Genomic DNA, 18,697 nt, shown 5'->3' with positions numbered 1-18,697 from the left:
TATAGTAATTAACTAAGGCCCAGGCTCTGCTTAGATTGGTGGTTATTCCAATGTTTCAAAGCCCTGAATATAATTAACACAAATGTGAGTTCAAACCCTTGTTTATGCAGCGGGTTTAAGGCAGTGTAAATGTGTTGATGTTTTTCAAAATCTCTATGCATTGTCTCAGGCCAGTCTGAGGCTGATTGTTCTGAAGGACAGTAGGTGACCCACAATCTTTTGTTTCAAGAGATTCCCAACTAACTATGAGAATGTTAACTAGAGCTTTCCAGGATATGCTCATGAATGCATGTCAGTACCACTTCCTCATTGCTCACAGGTGCAAATTAGTTGGCATTGATCACCTAGGGATGGTAACCATACAGTTGTTACCACCTACCTAAACTTAATCATCAACACCGAGGGCTTGTTCACATGGGTGGTCACATTGCAGTTACTGTTTACTGGGTGCCCAATTTAAACCACTCAGTGTCCATGTGTGGTTACAGGTTCTAGTGTTGTGGTTTTCATGTACAAGAACTGGAGGGGGTATAACAAGTGGAAACACATAATTTGTTTTTATTTCTTCACAGAGCATTAAAAATGCCTTTCAAATGCCTAAAATTCTTAAAAACTTTACAGCAGAGATTTAGAAAGCATTTTCATTTAACTCTATAGACCTATCTGTAGACCCACCACTCATCAGATGCTGCATGCAGTGTCTCACAACCCCGGTTGTTCTAACAACCTTTGTTAACTGCAACATAACCACACTGTCTGTAAAAAACCTTCAGAAAATACTTTTTACATTCTTTCATTTGTTTCAAAGAGAACGTGGTGACTCCTTTTAATTTTTTAAGCAGTGAAATGGTACAAAACTCAACAGGTTTACCTGCTTCCCTAAACAAACCCTTAAGAAAAACACAGTACATAGTATTTACATAACAGTACATAGTACATAGTATATACATAACAGTACACACTACATATCAAGATAATAATTTTTTGTACGACTAGTGATGTACAGGTACATTAATGCCCACTGTAGTTATGTTTACCTTGTTGGCTGCAAATATAATTATATGTACATCAAAAAGTTTGATCACTTTAATTTCACTAATAATAAAAAAAAAATACCGTAGAAAAGCGAAAAAGGTTATTCCAAACCATACCAACTTTTACATATTTTGCCTAAAAGACCAGTTGAAGGTTTTAAATGTTAAATTCTTTTTTAAGGTTAAGTGTCTAACAATTTTCAAAAGTCCTCAAATGACCAGATGTCTAAGTAGATACAGGTAAAGGTGATACATGGCCCAGGTGACTTGAAAGGGTGAATAGAACTGACCTCCCAACCTTAACAATAAATCAGCATAGACTGAGGGCAAGGCTTTTTCATTTTTAAAGTTCTCCTGGTTTTTGGGAACTGCAGTCTGGTAAATCCCTTACCTTAGGCAATTGGTGCTCATTCATTGCAAAGACAATAAATCATAGGTTCTTTGTAAAAATAAGATGTAACTTCAATTATTTGACCCAAAGCATTCTTTTGTATCATCAAACACAGGTAATTATTGTACAGAGGTTTTCGTGATGATTTAAAGGGATTTATCTATAGTCCTATCTACTATAATCACTGATGTATTATTTGCTGAGAACTGTAGCTATAAACCTAATGACAAATTATGATACAGAAGGTGGATATTGACTGCTGTGCTTTACTCAAATCAGACGAGTACACATATAACAAGAAAAGAGAAAACAAAACAAGATCCTATAAACTGGTGGATTATGTAGCTGAAAGAGCAGCGAAGGTGATGAACACATCAATTTAACTTATAGGCATACTTTGTTGGTACTCATCTATGGTAGTGTCCAAAGCTGAAACTTGACAAAAGTAGTAACTTAGGTGTTGCTGATCTACCACCCAACCAAAAATGCAATGTCTGATTTCCCAAACGTCCTATCATAAAATTAGTATAGTTCAATGATATTTTCTTAAAAGATATAATGCTATATATATGTTGTTTTCTGTTTTAGATTGCTTCAGTTTGCAAAATGAAACCTTCTTGGGCATTACAAGTTTTTGTGTTCACAGTACTTACACACATATTAAAAGGACAACAAGTGAATGAAGAAGATTCTCAAGCTGGTATGTTCATATTTAAATATGTATAGATACAAAGATATATATATATATATATATATATATATATATATATATAAACTGATAAAGGCAAAAGTTTTAAAAACACATTTTAAAAAACACTGAAATTCAGATACAGGTAGTCCCTGAGTTAGGTCATCCGACATACGGATGACTCCTAGATGTGAATGGGGCTTCCCTGCTCACTCGTGTGCAGGACAAAGGGTTGATGGGGGGAGGGGGCAGTTTGCATGAATTGCATAATAATTTTTTTGCTAAACACAGCTAAGGTGGTGAGCTCCTGTTGCAGCTTCTTGCAACTCTTTAATGATGAAGACAAACTCTGCAGTTGTTTCTTTTTGCATATCAAAGCACAGCTTGCTCCAGAATATAATAAATGTCTAGGCTCCATAAAGCTTTTTTTTTTTTTTTTGCTTTGTTTGTGGTTAACTTACAATGAGGATTTTATACAGTAAATGACACCATGCTGCCTAATAATATGTTGAGACAAACATCTGTCCTAATTGCATTTATTAAAATGTTCTGACTTACCTACAAATTCAACTTAAGAAATAACCTACAGTCCCTATCTTGTATGTAACCCGGGGATTACTTGTATTATTATTATATTATTATCGTTATTATTAATTATATTCTTTACTTAACCACCTGAGCGTTACACTGAGGTCTAGATTTCTGTACCAAAAGTGATCCACTGTTTTTCATGAAATTTTTTTTTTAAATTGTAGGGAGGTAAGGATGTGACAAAATTACGGGGTTAACCATCCTAGCCATTTTTTTTTGCCCGACCTTCGTACGGGCATACCGGCTAGGTGGTTAAAAAGCACCAACATAATATGCATTGCTGTTATAGTATTAAATAAGGAATGCAAATGACAGAAAATACAAACAATGACACACAAGGAGAGAACCCTTTCCAAAAGAGCTTACAATCTAAGAGGTTGGGAAGTAGAGTACACAATAGGAGGGGCATGCAAAATGGTGGCTTATTGGTAATGGGTTAGGAGACAGAGCAGGAACAAGCCTAATAGGAGGAAGGAAGTCACAGAGAGTGGGTGCAGCTCTAGAGAAGTCTTTTAGCCATGCATGGGAAGAGGTGTTGAGTGGGGAAGTCATTGGTAGGTCATTAGAGGAGCGAAGGGAGGGAGCTGGGAGTGTATCAGAATGGAAATGTAGGTGGGACAAGAACTGTGGAATGATTTTAAAGCAAAACACAGTGTGTTGAATTAGATTCTTGGAGCCCAGTGTAAGGACTGGCAAAATGAGGCAGCAGATCAGAAGGGAAGGATAAACAAGTCTAGCCACAGCATTTATGACAGATTGTAGAGGAAAGAGTCTGAAAAAAGGGATGCCAGAGAAGAGGATCTTCCCATAGTCCAGTTGAGAAATGAGCACCTGATCACTCCCGCAGCCCTAGAGGAGGTGTGACATATGTTCTGTATATGTAATACATGTCACACCTCCTCTAGGGCTGCGCGAGTGATCAGGGGAGTGGAGCTGTCAGCATAGTAAACTGCTCTGCACCCTGATTGGCCAAGGAAAGGAAAATCCTGATGATGCTTGAGCTGTCATCAGGGTTTCCTATTTCTCAGCCAATCACAGAGCACTAGAGATGAATGGGCACAAGTCTCCCCATTCATGTTTAGTGCCGAATGGCTGAGAAACGTAAAATCTCAGCCAATCACAGAGCACTAGGGGTGAATGGAGAGGCTTGTCCTCATTTAACCCCTAGTGCCCTGCAATCCCTCACTGTCAGGAGGATTCCCAGGCCTCCGCTCATTGCAACCCTGGAAATCCTCCTGTCATTGGGATAACCTGTAGAAAAAAAAAAGTTTGGTTACACAAGCACACACACATTTAATAAAATAATTTAACAATAAAGCCTCGTCCAATTTTTTACACATATTTTAACCCTTTCAGGGAATGAGTAAGGGGTTTTATGTACCCCTGTACTCATTCCCCAGGGTGGGGAGGTGGAGATCTGGGAGTCTCCTTAATTAAAGGGGGCTTCCAGAGTCCAAAGTCCTACTAAAAACGTTTATAAAAGCCCCCATTGTTTTCAATGGAAGCTTTCATAAAAGCTTAAAAACGCTTGAAAAAGCCTCCATTGAGTTCAACGGAAGCGTTTTCAAGAGTTTTCATGCGTTTATCCAGCATTTAAATTTTTTGAACGTTGCAAGCAACGTTTAAGATAACGCTCAAAAACGTGCCTGAAGGAAACGTCCTGGTGTAGATTAGCCTATTGGAATGCATGGGGACATCAAACATGGGCTTTAAAAGCCTCAGGTTAAACGCTGGGGAAACAGTCTGTATAGACTAAGCTGGCTGGTTCCAGAAATTGACCACCAGAAGAAAGGGGATTCTTATCATACACAGACAGTGCATTCTTACTATTTAATTGATAGTAAATGGTATTTGAAAAATTTGTACAGAAGGACATAATTTATATATCTAAGAGGTATATTGCTTTATATTGCCTGAAATTCTACCATTTATTGTGAAACTGAATTCAGAAAAAAATGTTATGTTGTAGGAAACATCTAGAAGTTTTATTTGTGCCTAATCATTCCCTTAAAAATGACTTTTTGTAATTATTGCACTAGAGCACTACCTGTATGTGAATGTACCCCATAACTGTATATGGAGGCCTGTTACTGCTTAGAGGATTTGGAATACGATTTGGTGATGTTACCACTGTACTGCTGTACTTAAAGAGGAAGTAAACTCAAAAGTCCCCAAAAAAATACACCCACCTTCAATCCCACAGAGCAGTCGATTGGTCCAGAGGTCTCTTTTGTTGGGTCCCGCGTCGTCCTGGCATCCGTCTTCGGGAATTTTTTTCCTTTTTGATGAAAGCGCTCCTTCTGCGCATGCCCAAGATGCTTGGCCATGCGTAGAAGGAGCCTCCCGGGATGTGTGATGTAGGTATCCTGGGAGGCTTCTATTCATTCTCCATCGCCTAGGAGCTTGAGAATTAGGCGGCGGTGCTGCACCCTTTTTTTTTAAATAAAAAGGATCTTGCACTGAAAAAATTAACAAACAGAATTTTTACTTAACATAAAAGGATTGTTTACCCTTTTATGTAAAGTGAAAATTCTGAGTTTAGGAGGCTCTGACATTAGGGAGCAAACGTGGCCTATACCAAGATGGTTTCCACACAGAGGCAGAGAGCGGAACAAGGAATGTTAAGTCAGTACTAAGAAAAGACCAACTGCAGGAAGACCATGAACAATCATAATTATAAGATTTTTACCCTCTGCCTCTCTTTTTGGGTGAATCTCCCAAAGTTAATTTCCTATTTAATGACATTTGTGAGTGGAGGGCCAGCTATTCTATTGCCAAATAGGAATAAGGGGACAGATTACAATAGAAAAAATAAGATATGGTTCATTCTTTTCAAGTAATATTTTGATTTACTGAATAATATCATAAGGCAGACATTATAATATGAGATGGAATTTGTTATGTTCATGTTTCCTAAATATACTTTATGAGTGTCCAGGTAATTTTGGAGTCTATATTAGTGAAGTCAGGTACAGAGTTTTAGGTACTAAGACAAGTATGGGCCCAAAAATCAAAACTATGCAAAGTATGGGAAAGTTAAGTTTATGTTTTCATCCTTCCTGGAACACAATAAATGATTCGGGAAATCCTAAGGAATCGTGGGGTGTTATTTCTGTGGAAAAACATTGAGTGTTTAGTCCCTTTGACACTTTGATTTTTTGGGCCAAAAACAAAACAAACATGATAGAAAGAAGTCAATATTGTACAACCTAACACATTAAATGGTCAATCTGCCAAAAAACAGATACTTCAGTTTTTGGCATGTTTGGAAAGTTTGAGTTTCTGAGTTTTTAAGTTTGTTAGGACCATTATGAAAACTTTCCACCATAATATTTGGTGTTAGGACACGCACAGGTAGATAGGAATGGCCATACCTTCCAGAACTTCAGTTGAAGATCTTTTGAAATTTTCAGACCTTTGGAAACCCAAATAATTTTTAGTATTGTGTAAAAATAAAAGTGTCATTGGATATTATTGGAAATTAAAATATTTGTGCTTTTATGTTAACAGGTTGCAGGACTGCGGTGAATGATTTAGTATTTATTGTGGATGGCTCCTGGAGCGTAGGTTATGCAGATTTTGACACAGCAAAGAACTGGTTGATAAACATCACAAGCAGCTTTGATATTGGACCTGCTTACAGTCAAGTGGCTGTGGTTCAATACAGCGATGCACCAAGACTAGAATTTCCACTTGGACAACATCGGACAAACCAGCAACTTATTAATGCACTGAAAAGCATGAAATATCTGGGAGGTAATACCCAGACAGGTCGGGCCATTAAATTTGCCACAGAGAATGTGTTTCCCTCTTCCAAAAGGCCTAACCTTACCAAGAACAAGATCGCAATTGTGGTCACAGATGGCAAGTCTCAGGATGATGTGGTGGAGATTGCTGCAGAAGCCAGGGCACAGAATATCATTATGTTTGCAGTGGGAGTTGGCTCTGAAATAACTAAGTCCGAGCTTGTGGCGATAGCCAATAGTCCCTCCACAGACTATGTTCTGTATGCAGAGGACTACACCACAATAGATAGGATTAAAGAAACAATGCAACAGAAGATATGTGAAGGTAATGTACTACTATTTTTTACATACTAAAATGTGTTTTCAATGTTTTTTTACTTTAAATCAAGATATATTTTTAAAACAAAATAATGAAATGGAAACTAAAAAACATAGTACAGAAACGTATGCATGTTAGGGCTGAACATAAGGCACCATTTTTTAATATCTTTCCATATTTAATATAATATTAGTGAATTGAAGGCCCAATATATTTAGATACCTAAATGAGCATCAAATTCCCCTGAATATGTTTGGTCTTATTTGTACTTCCATGCACCTGTAAGGGGTAATTGGGCAAGTTTTAATGAGGTTTTCCTGACAGCATAAAGTGAGGGAAGAGAAGGTCTTTTTGTTTTCCTTGGGAGATTACATCTTGACCATGTAGAGGACTGGTGTTACACTTTACTCCTAGGGTAGTATCCTGCCATACTCCTCCAGGTTCTGAATATAGTCTAACATGAGATATGGGAGTAAGGTGACTGATAGTGGATAGAGTGTCCCATATTGTTTTCTGTAAAGAAAGAGTTCCCTAAAATATTGATAATCGTCTGAACTGTTCAAGAATGTTTCTGAGTCTTGTATTATGTTTCTTCAGTAATGATCTTAATTTGAAACTGCCATGAGTCTGAATATTCACTGTTTCATTAAGACCACAAGAATAAAAGTTTAGGTAACTCCCTGTGGGTTTGGAAAGGGCCACATTGGTAAATGTTTGAGATTGGTGCCCCACTCAACAGTCTAGTTAGGTGTGGCCTGTGGACTCATTTGGATGGAATTCTGTAGTTAGTGCAGTGAAGGAGAATCTTCTAGTAAGATTTTGGATCAGTGTTACCCAGATCTTGTCGGAAGGATTGTGATTGCATCCTTATCTAGTCACCATGTTCAGAAGCTGTTTGTAAAGTTGGTATATTTTATAATTTTTATGCTACATATTTCCTATTACTTTTATGTGACAATATATTATTGGGGTAATGTGATATTTTATGAGGTTGTAAGGGTAAATCCATCTGACAATACTTATCCCTCTTTAAAGTGGCCAATACCACAAACACAAAGGTGAGCTATATATATAAAATGCTTGTTGGAATATCAAGATGCCAAACATCTCTTACACTCAGAGCTTCCAACAGCATAAATTTCTGTATCTCTTCAGGACATAAATGGACATAAATGGCCCACAGCCCACAAAGCATGAGCTTTGTAAAGCCATGCAAGCCCCACATGGGTCACCAGGCCTTACTTTACTAAGAGTATTCTAGTAGTCACAGGGGTGTCATCAAAGGATTTATTCACCCCTAAAATCCCAAATAGTCCAGCTCCACAGGCTCCCTTGCACATGGTAATCGTATCTCTAACAGCCTTCAGCAAGTTACTTCCATCTAGGATGTCCACAGAATTTTCCTAATGCCCTGTTTGTAGAACAGATATTCAAGGCTTGCTAGGAGCAAGTAAAGGTTTCTGAAAGCATTATTAACTGGAAAACTTCAGTCTTTTCTGATCTTGATACCCTTGCTTTCAAACATCAGTTCCAATAACGAACGTAAAAAACATTGTATGTGGTGCTCCCTTGAAGGCCTATAAAGAAGTATCATTTTACAAGGTATTAATCACTTTCTTTAAAATGAATATTTTTATCGTCTAGAGCAGTAGTCCCTAATCTTTTGCAGGTCGCAGATCACTAAATGCACAAACTCCTGACCGCGCATGTGCAAGGAGCCATGTGTTGCCTAAAACTTCCTCCCAGAGTGATGTCATGATGCCAGGCATTGGGAGGGTGGGCCGTTTGTGTTCAGATAAACAATCCGCCCACCTTCCTGAGCCTGCGATGTCCCCGGGAGACACGAGCCCCGGCTCTGGCAGGTGCACCCCCAAAGCGGGGTCCTTCTCTGAGCTGTGGCCCACCTGTCAGACGACCACTGCCTACTAGTCGTGCCGGGGGTTGGGGACCTCTGTTTTAGAGGGAGCATAGAATAAAGGCTGCACTCCCCTAGATGGATCTTAGTCTGTAAGGCATTTACATTTTTACGAGTTTGAAGGGACCGTACCTAAACTACTTCTTCTGTCCCCTGACATTCCCAAGATAGACTCCTTCCAGCCCTCTTACATCATTTCTTGGCACTCCAACCTGACCTCACATGCTGCTGCTAAAGGGCAACCAACCTGTTAAAGGAAGACTTAAACTAAAGAGAAATGCCCTGTTACAAGTCCTGTTACAAGCAGACTCGGCATGTGTCAATTTTAAACCGAGAAAACAACAAGGATAGAGCAGAAATTATTATTAACTGGATTAGAATGTGATCTCAACTATCGTAGTCTCTTAAACTCATCAAAAATATCAGTATCAACAATCTAAAAGCACAATGTCTGTACAATGAACTTTAAAACTACCAAAACTATAGAGTATGTGAACTAAACTATTCAATCAGTTGGACTGGATGGTCAATGTACAATCAGAATGTAACATGTGTAGTCAGTTTTAGAATCTGGTGTTGCTGTACTAAGCAGACTAATTATTTCTCATTAGATAATAAAGCAGCTCCCAGTACTGATATCCTCTGACTAATTGGGTAAGCAGAACACATTTTATAACAAAGTATGGTCAACATTGTAATTATCAGCTAAAAAATAAATCTGCAATAATATGGCCCAAATATTCATTTTCCTGCTATACAGTTTAGCACTTAGTCTGGATGTGTAATATCTTTTAGTACATAGGATGGCTCACCTATAAAGTATTTAAGATTTTTGTAACACTTGTAAAATAAAAATCTTCACAACCTCAAAATGGATATATGGAAAGCAAAATTGGTCACTGTACTTTACTGGCTTTCTCTGACCTTAATATGTTAATATAATGAAGCTTTCAACTACGTAATCACCATGTAACAGGAACACCTAGCTTGTTTGGCTCTGCTTTACAGTGAGCAGCTGAGCTAATGCAGCACCCCTATCAAAATTATGAATGGCTATGTTGAAGTTTGGAGAGTGTTTGTTTAACATTCACAACTCTTAGCTGAGGCACATGGCCAAAATTTGACTTCCAAATCTGTACAGTAAAATAACTGTGAAATTGCAATGTAACGTAAACAACAGCCCCACCAATGAAAATAAGCAGGTGACAACTTATGTCAGACACTAAAACAAGTGTACTTTTATAAGTTTAGTCACAAGGAAAATTAGAATTGGAAACCCAGTGTTGGCTAGATTTCCAATTATATGTTAGGTCTAAGTCCATAATTAAAAATACTTCTTTTAAAGGGATAGGCTAACGTTAGAACTAAATGTTGATCATCATATATGGTAGAAACCCACACAATTTTTGGACAAAAGTTCACAAACTTTATGAATTCTGGAAGCAGCAATGTTGAACCTTTTATCCTTATTCCAAACTATGGCTACGTACACACGTCAGAGGATTCTGATGTATAAGAATCTGATGTACACAAACAGGCCGTCTATCATCATTCATGGATCCGTCCTGGTGGATTCACAAAGAACAGAAGACAAACAACCGCAATGGAAGTGAATGGGAGAGAGCCAGATGGGGTGCCATTCACTCTTTCTCCCCCCCCCCCCCCCCTCTCCTCAGAACCAAACTCGTTCATTCATTGTTTGGTCTTTTATTGTTGGAAACAATCATGAAAGATCATTTCCAACAACAAAAATCTAACGTGTGTACACAGCCTAAAGCTGCATACACACTTCCAATTTTTATCGTTCAAAATGAACGACGAACGATCGATTGGGCAAAAATCGTTCGTAAAAAAGTAACCAACGACGCCGACGAACGAGGAAAGTCGTTGGAAACGAACGACCGGACCGGCGGATCGGATTGGACGACGATCGTTGACCATCGTTCGTGTGTACGATCGTTCGTTGATCGTCCACGGTCTGAGCATGCGTGACGAACGAACGTTCGTTCACTTCCTATCGTGCACGTCACTCCCTGTATCGCTCAAACGATCGTATCTATTGTGTGTACAATATCTACGAACGATCGTGTCGTTATCTGTATGTGCAGGATCGGTGCTATACGATCGTTCGCAGATATCGTGCAGGATCGTTCGTCGTTCGTTTAACAACGATAATAATTGGAAGTGTGTACGTAGCTTAACTGTAGTCAATCTACCCGCTGATGCAAATCTTTACATTTCACAGTGGGATATTTTCAAGGGATGTCAATTGTTTGTTATTGAAGTACAAGTTAGTGTTGTAAGTAAATGTTTACTTGTTTTAATTTTTTACTTAAATAATAGGTAATTATTTAATAATGCCATATATATATTATCTAATTTGTTGTGAAAAACACTACTTATATATGAATAAATAGATATTTTTTCTTATGAATAAATAGATTAGTTTTGTTTATCAAAAAACTTTATTTATGCGAGTACTATTTATTGTTGGCAAGAAAAAATTTTGCGGCTCTTTAAAAACTTTGAAATTTTGTAAATTGTAATTTTTGGCTCTTTCGACTCAAAAGGTTGCTGACCCCTGTCCTAGGGCAAACTTCCAATAGGGTCTAAAGGGGAAATTCCCATGACTTTGGGAGAATATCTCTAACTTCCTGTTGCATCTCTTGGATAAAAGTAAATAGAAATTTACTCAATGGTACAATGAGAGCAAAATCTAAGCTGGCAGTGGCTGTGATCCTTACCTACCTAAAATCTTTCAGGTTGGTTGTATACACCGGATAATGGGGAAAAAATTGTTAGCAAATGACAGGCAGCAGGGTGCAGGAAAATCAAAAGAGGGCATTAACAATAGACATGCCAGAATCAGCAATAGGCAGATAGATGCAGTAGAGCAGGGGTCGGCAAACTCCGGCCTTTAGGCCAGATATGGCTTAGCCGGTAGTTAGTTCCGGCCTAACGCAATGCATACAGAGGAGAGGGATGTCACTTCAGGGGGCGTTCCCTGCTGGTGGGTGGAGCCATTTGGGCAGGTCCGATCTAGTGTGCTCCCGCCCACCCCATAAATGGCCTAGTGGCCATAAAACTTTGCCGACCCCTGCAGTAGAGTAATAACAGGCAGGTCCATCACAGGTTCGGGGCAATGTCATCAAAAGGCAGCAAACAAGATACTCCAAACAGCAAGCAGGTCATAGGTGAAGTCTATTGTGCATTGTATAATTCTGTATTATATTTTTGTTTGAAAGGATGTGACCTCACAACTGATGTGTATATCTTCCTTTTATTATGAAGGCTGGGACAGGCCTCTCCCTCCCAGCAACAATGGATCACTATTGAGCTTTGTACACATGACAGATGATTGTTGTTTGGGGTGGCCTGTGTACAGCGGTCCCCTGACACTGTTCATCAACTGCAGAATGATGAATGACTGATCAGGAATGACCATTTTGTTTTCTATGGAAAAAAAGCAAAGCAGGCTGCTGCATGCCCGCCCCTCATCCTACATTACACAGAATGGCTTTCCGTGTACAGCATTTGTTTGTTCATCTGTCACTGAAAACGATCATGAAAGATTGTTGCAGCATTAATCTGATTTCTATCTAACGTCTGTACAGGGCTTTAGGAGTGATCCGCTGCTACACAAATACATGGGGAGCCTGGAACTGGTCTATACTAACATAATCCAGACCCCCCCATAAAGTCGAAGGTGCTATAAAAATAATAAAAAGGTTTAAAAATATGAAAATTTACATAGGAAACTAAATAAATAATCTGCCTTATATACTGTCTAAAAAAATTCCCTAATTATGAGGTCAGATTATCTGGTGTATGTGAGTAAAAAAAAATGTTAAAGCTCTGTTATAGTAAACATTGAAGAGGAGGGGTAAGAAGTCAGAAGAAGGTAGCGGAGGGACAGTGGGGCCAGATATGTGTACACAGGCTTGTCTAGCAAAAAAAGAACAATTCTGGTTGATGTTTTGTAATCTAGCCATATTCTAATCTGTTTTCTGCTCTGTGGTAAAAGCAATAACGTTAGATAGGCAATTCATTTGCGCGTGACTGCGGTTGCAGCTACGATGCTGTTTTTCCTCCAGAGAAAGAAAAGCAACTGTGCAGCAACTTGTATGGAAGAAAATGGTTCTCAACTGCTTCCATTCATGTAATAGTAAGCAGTTGGAACCATTGTTGAACCTGAAGCAGAACGATGCAGTCAACCACGGGTCTGAAATCGCCTGAAATTACTCTGAAAATTAAACATTTTGAAAAAATATGATGTACTAAAAATGATAAGAAGTCATACTAATAATTATCCAAACAAGAATTTATTATTAGAAAAGTAGATGACAATGTATACCTACCTCTGGTAGTTAGAAAAAAAAAAGTGCTGCACATATATTTAGATATTCCATAAAAACATATCAGACATGCTTCCCACTGAATCAGATAATATCCAAGTAGTGTTTTGCCAAAATGGTAGAGGGGAATCAGGGATCAGAGCACCAAGCTGGTTTTTATATGCAGCAGTCTGACTCTCCTAGTGCTTTACAGCCCAGGGTGTACTAACTTTTGTGCAGCACACAAAAAAAGTATGCATTTACATTACTGTATATGCAGCCTAAGGCTTGGTCTACACGGACTGTTTCCCCAGCGTTTAACCTGAGGCTTTTAAAGCCCATGTTTGAAGTCCCCATGCATTCCATTGGGCTAATCTACACCAGGATGTTTCCTTCAGCCACGTTTATGAGCTTTATCATATTATTATAAAAATTAAACTGCAGGATAAATTCAGGAAAACGCAAAAAAATGCTTGAAAACGCTCCCATTGAACTCAATTGAGGCTTTTACAAGCATTTTTAAGCTTTTTATGATAGCTTTTATTGAAAACAATGGGGGCTTTTAAAAATGCCCCCTTCTTTAAGGAGACTCCCAGATCTCCACCACCCCACCCTGGGGAATGCGTACAGGGGTACATAAAACCCCTTACTCATTCCCTGAAAGTGTTAAAATATGTGTAAAAAATAGGACAAGGTTTTAATGTTAAAGTATTTTATTAAAAGTGTGCGTGTTTGTGTAACTAAACTATTTTTTTTTTTACAGGTTATCGAAATGACAGGATGATTTCCATGGCTAAAATCATGACATGAGCACAGCCCTGGGACTCATCTTGACAGTGAGGGATCGCAGGGCACTAGGGGTTAAATGAGGACAAGCCTCTCCATTCACCTCTAGTGCTCTGTGATTGGCTGAGGTTTTAGGTTTCTCAGCCGTTCAGCACTAGTGACATGAATGGGGAGACTTGTGCCCATTCATCTCTAGTGCTCTGTGATTGGCTGAGAAATATTATTGTTACATCAACTCTTTGAAAGTGGTTTTTTCAGTGCCATGATGGTAAACTAGATTGTGTGTTTTATTAAAATAAAAAGTAAGATGTGAATGAATTATTAATAGATAAAAAGTTATTAGAAAATAATATTTAGGATTTAGGAAGCTCTACTTATTTTCATTTTTATGCAATAAATATGTATTGATGCCAAGAAAATTATGGTAGTTTGGCTTTCAGTTGTTTTTGGATTTCAGTTTTTTTGTTGTTATGGATCCGTTACTTGCAGACTACACAGAGCAGCTTTGATGGTGTCTGTTAAAATCTAAAGTAAACATTATGTCCAAAATATGCTGTGCGTTGATCATTACATTACCTATATGTATTGGCTGAGCTACCTTGATGGTTCATTCTGGTAACAGGATAAAAGAGGTTGAATATCATTAAGATTTACATATTTAGAAATCCAAAGTTTAGTATAATGAATTTGGAGAAACTTAAAAAGTGATAGTACAAAGCAAGACTAGCAAATTGTGGGATCATAGGGGTTTCTCATAGGGGTGGCTTCTCATAGGGTCTATTTATAAAGCTGAATCTGACATTCACCAGAGGGAGAATGAATCATTGCTATTGAAAACAAATAAATCTGGTAGATTCTCCACCAGTGAAAGTTTAATTAATGCTAGATTTACTGCTAGATATCAAACCCCATAGTGCTGAAGACTAAATAAAGTAGCTGGGTGCTTTTTTAGAAGCAAATTATACCGGGGCATTAAAGCTTTAAATTAAAAATTATTGTTATTATTAAATAGGATTTATAAAGCGCCAACATATTACGCAGTGCTGTACATAAACTAGGGGTTGCAAATGACAGACAGATACAGACAGTGACACAGGAGGAGAGGACCCTGCCCCGAAGAGCTTACAATCTAGTAGGTGGGGGAATTAACACACATTAGGAGGGGAGATATGTAGTGGTGAAAAGTAGTGAGGGGTTTAGGAGACAGAAGAAGACGGGTAGGCAGGTCTGAGAAAATGGGTTTTGAGTGCTCTTTTAAATGAGCAGAAAGTAGGAGCAAGACGAATAGGATGAAGAAGACCATTCCAGAGAGTCGGGGCAGCTCTAGGGAAGTCTTGGAGCTGTGTGTGTGATGAGATAATGAGTGAGAAGTCATTAGTAGCTTATTGGAGAGCGGCTAGGGGGGTATTTTTTTTACAAGGTCAGAAAAGTAGGTGGAACAAGAACTGTGGTGAGATTTGAAGGCAAAACACAGGATTCTAAGGTGAAATCTTAGAGAACTACAAAGTGTGGCAGCAGAAGTTATGGTGGGGAGGATTAATGAGTCTGGCTGTACGGTTCATAATAAATTGTAGAGGAGAGAGTCAGGTTAGTGAAATACCAGAGAGAAGGATGTTACAGTAGTCAGAATGTTGCGCAGATGAAAGTGACAGGACCTGAAAATGTTCTGAATTTGGGGGGTAAATTAGAGGGCAGAATCGAAGGTGATGCCAAGACAACGTGCCTGAAGGGAGGGATGAATGACAGTGTTGTTACCTGTTAGAAATATGTCATCGGGGGATTTGGAATTTGAGGAGGGGGGGTGGAGAGATGAGTTCGGTTTTATCCAGGTTGAGTTTCAGAAATCTGTCAGCCATCCATGACGAGATGACCGACAGGCAGCACAAAACCTTATCTAGGACTGAGGGAGACAGGTCAGGGGTGGACAGATAGATTTGAGTGTCATCAGCATACAGATACTGTACACCAAAGGAGGACCTGAGACTACCGAGAGAGGACGTGTACAGAGAAAAGAGAACCGGTCCAGGGACTGACCCCTGGGGAACACCAACAGGGAGGAGAGTGGGTGAGGAGGAGTTACCAGTGAAAGAAACTTGAAAGGAATAGTCAGACTGGTAGGAAGCAAACCAAGAGAGCGTGGTGTCACTGATACCAATGGAGTGCATGATTTGGATTAGAAGAGGATGATCAACAGTGTCAAAAGCAGAGGAAAAATCAAGGAGAAGGAGCAGGGAAAAGTTGCCTTGTGACTTAGCTCTGAGGTCATTGGCCACATTAGTAGGGACTTTAGGGTAGTAAGGCAGTTTGAAAGCCAGACTAAAGTGGGTCAAGAAGAGAGTTTGGGCTCAGGTAATTGGTGAGTCTTTTGTAGACAAGGCGCTCAAGAAGTTTGGAAACATATGGGAGAAGGGAGATAGAATGGTATCTAGAAGGTAGGGAGGGGCCAAGTGAAGGTTTCCCAGGATAGCAGGATAATGGCATGTTTGAAAGTGGAGGGGTAGATACCAGTAGAAAGGGACAGGCTGAACAGTTCGGTTAGGGTGGGGGCCAGGGTGGTGGAATAGGCACGGAGTAGATCAGAGGGAATTAGGTCAAGCAGACAGGTAGTAGATGGAAATGATGAAAGAGAGGTGACTTCATACAGACTAACAGAGCTGAGGGAGTTCAGTGAGGATTTACAGGTGGAAGGGGTGGATATGGTTGGAGTGGCCTGGTGAGCAGAGACATCATGTCTGCTTTTGTCAATTTTATCTCTTAAGTAGTGCGGGGAGCAGGTGTTGGGTTTAGGAGGGAGTCAATTGTTGAGAAGAGGTTGCGAGGGTTGGAAGCTTAAAAGGAAAGGACGGCGGAGAAAACATTTTGCTGGGTGATAGTGAGTTCAGTTGCGCCGGGTAGCGGAAGGTGGCAGGAGCAACTTTATCCAGAGGCAAAGAAATATGGTGGTTGAACTGAGTGTCTAAAGTGTGTCCGGCAATATGAGTGAGGCTGTTTATGTTCTGTGTGAGTCCAAAGGAGGAGGTAATAGAGGTCACTACAATATAGGTTGTAGTGAGGCTTGTCAGCTTGTTGAGTTCCAGGAGTGGGATAGAATAAATCAGTGGGATAGAATAAAAGATGGCTTAGTGAAATAGCAGTTCAGAGTGGCAGCAGCAGAGGTTGTGTTGGAGTCCAGGTGGATACTTAATGATGAATCAGTCCAAAAGCTTGAGATGGGAGTTGCAGTGTGTCCAGTCCTACTTCAATTCCCTAGACTAATTCCCATTGCACTTTTAATTTGGCACTTAGGATTTGGGCACATGACCAGGGTCCCACTTGAGCTTGTCCGATATTTAAATAGAAGTGCCTTTGGCCCTGAATATAGATGGACTGATGGGAGTAATAGGGAATTTGGGATATCGGTTGAACCTGGGTAGGGGAGGGGTTGGCAGATAGTGAAGAGAAATTTCTATGGAGAGATTCAAATTTGTGTAATAAGTGGATCTAAAATGCAAGACGTACCAAACACAATCAGATGAAAATTGTAAAGAAACACAAATGGATAAACAGGGTGGATATGGCAGCCAGAATGACGACATACTATGCACAATCAGATGAAAATAGTAGATAACAGAGACTGTTCAAGTCTCTGATCACTGGGAACACTGATCAAGGGAACATCTGATTGCCTCGGGAAATCAGGAAGGATTTTTTTTTCCCCGTTGGAGCAAATTGTACCAGGGTTTTTTTTGCCTTTCTCTGGACCAACTATGTCCATAGGGTTTTTTATCTGGGATATGTTTATTTCTCTAGTGGTTGAACTTGATGGACTTGTGTCTTTTTTCAACCTATGTAACTATGTATCTAAAACTGGAGTTTAGACTTAAAAAATATAACATTGTTTTCAAAAAGCTGAAAATAACATATTTCACTGCTATAATGAAAGTTTAATCAAATCTATTTCACCAACTTTGGATAAAGGGGGACAGGTCAGACCATTTGCTAAGTTTTTCATTGTGTCACTGCTAGGTAAATTCACTGTCTTTATTTGTCCTGGACAGGAAGTGAGGGGAAAGCCAACATTTTGAGTTGTCATCAGGTTAAGGGAAAGATGCAGATAATAAAAATAAATTGATGGGAGAGGGGGGATGTATATTTTTCTTGCTTTATACAGGTGAAAAGAAAAAAACTTTTACATACAATTTAACATTCTCCTGTAAAGCTTGCCAATGGCTTTTTAACAGATTGATATGAATCTTACTAGATTATATTATGTTTTTTATCTATCTGTATGTGAGAATGTTAAGTGTGAAAAAATATCACAATGAATTCATATTTGTTTGGTAATAGCATCAGAATATGTCATGGTTAGTGAGCCCCTATTATTTATTTTTAAATTTTAATCTAAATTCTCTCTCAGAATCAGTGTGTCCTACTCGAATACCTGTGGCATCACGGGATGAGAAAGGATTTGAGCTGCTTGTGGGAATGAACATTCATAAAAAAGGGCAAATGGTAACAGGGTCTTTGGTCTCTGAAAAAGCCTACCTTCTTACACCTTCTGTAGATGTGACGGAAAATACCAGGTATGTGATAAATGCTTAATGGATTTATTCATTAAACTGTTCTGCCTTCAGAGGAAATTGTATCATATCTCAGTTTAGTAGAGATTCTGCTAAATATAATTTCACTTGTATTGCCCCTGATTATCTTCTATGGATATATTTAAAAGGTTCTCATTTTTGTCTAAATCGTGGATTAGATCATTATTCACATTCTACTGGACCCATTTTTATTGTTGGAGACATTTCACCACGCATCCAAATAGGTTTCTCAACTCCAATAGCACAGTGCCTTTGAGGTCAGCACTCTGACCTTTATAGCATTAGGTCCCAGGTTTGAATCTCAGCCAGGACA

At 39.0% G+C, this 18,697-nt stretch overlaps 1 protein-coding gene across 1 annotated transcript in view; it reads left to right on the top strand.

Moving 5' to 3' along the window:
* The first annotated feature begins 2,020 nt into the window (after nt 1-2,020).
* LOC140331040 (uncharacterized) overlaps nt 2,021-18,697 on the top strand; it is a 41,888-nt gene continuing 25,211 nt past the window's right edge. Inside the window, exons 1-3 of the mRNA XM_072411737.1 lie at nt 2,021-2,125; nt 6,215-6,775; nt 18,201-18,366. Coding sequence (XP_072267838.1) covers nt 2,032-2,125; nt 6,215-6,775; nt 18,201-18,366 — 821 coding nt within the window. The 5' untranslated portion in view covers nt 2,021-2,031. The remainder of the gene's footprint in view (nt 2,126-6,214; nt 6,776-18,200; nt 18,367-18,697) is intronic.

The sequence above is a fragment of the Pyxicephalus adspersus genome, chromosome 5, assembly GCF_032062135.1.
Source record: "Pyxicephalus adspersus chromosome 5, UCB_Pads_2.0, whole genome shotgun sequence".
NCBI lineage: Eukaryota > Metazoa > Chordata > Amphibia > Anura > Pyxicephalidae > Pyxicephalus > Pyxicephalus adspersus.
This window is presented reverse-complemented; position numbering and strand designations above follow the sequence as displayed.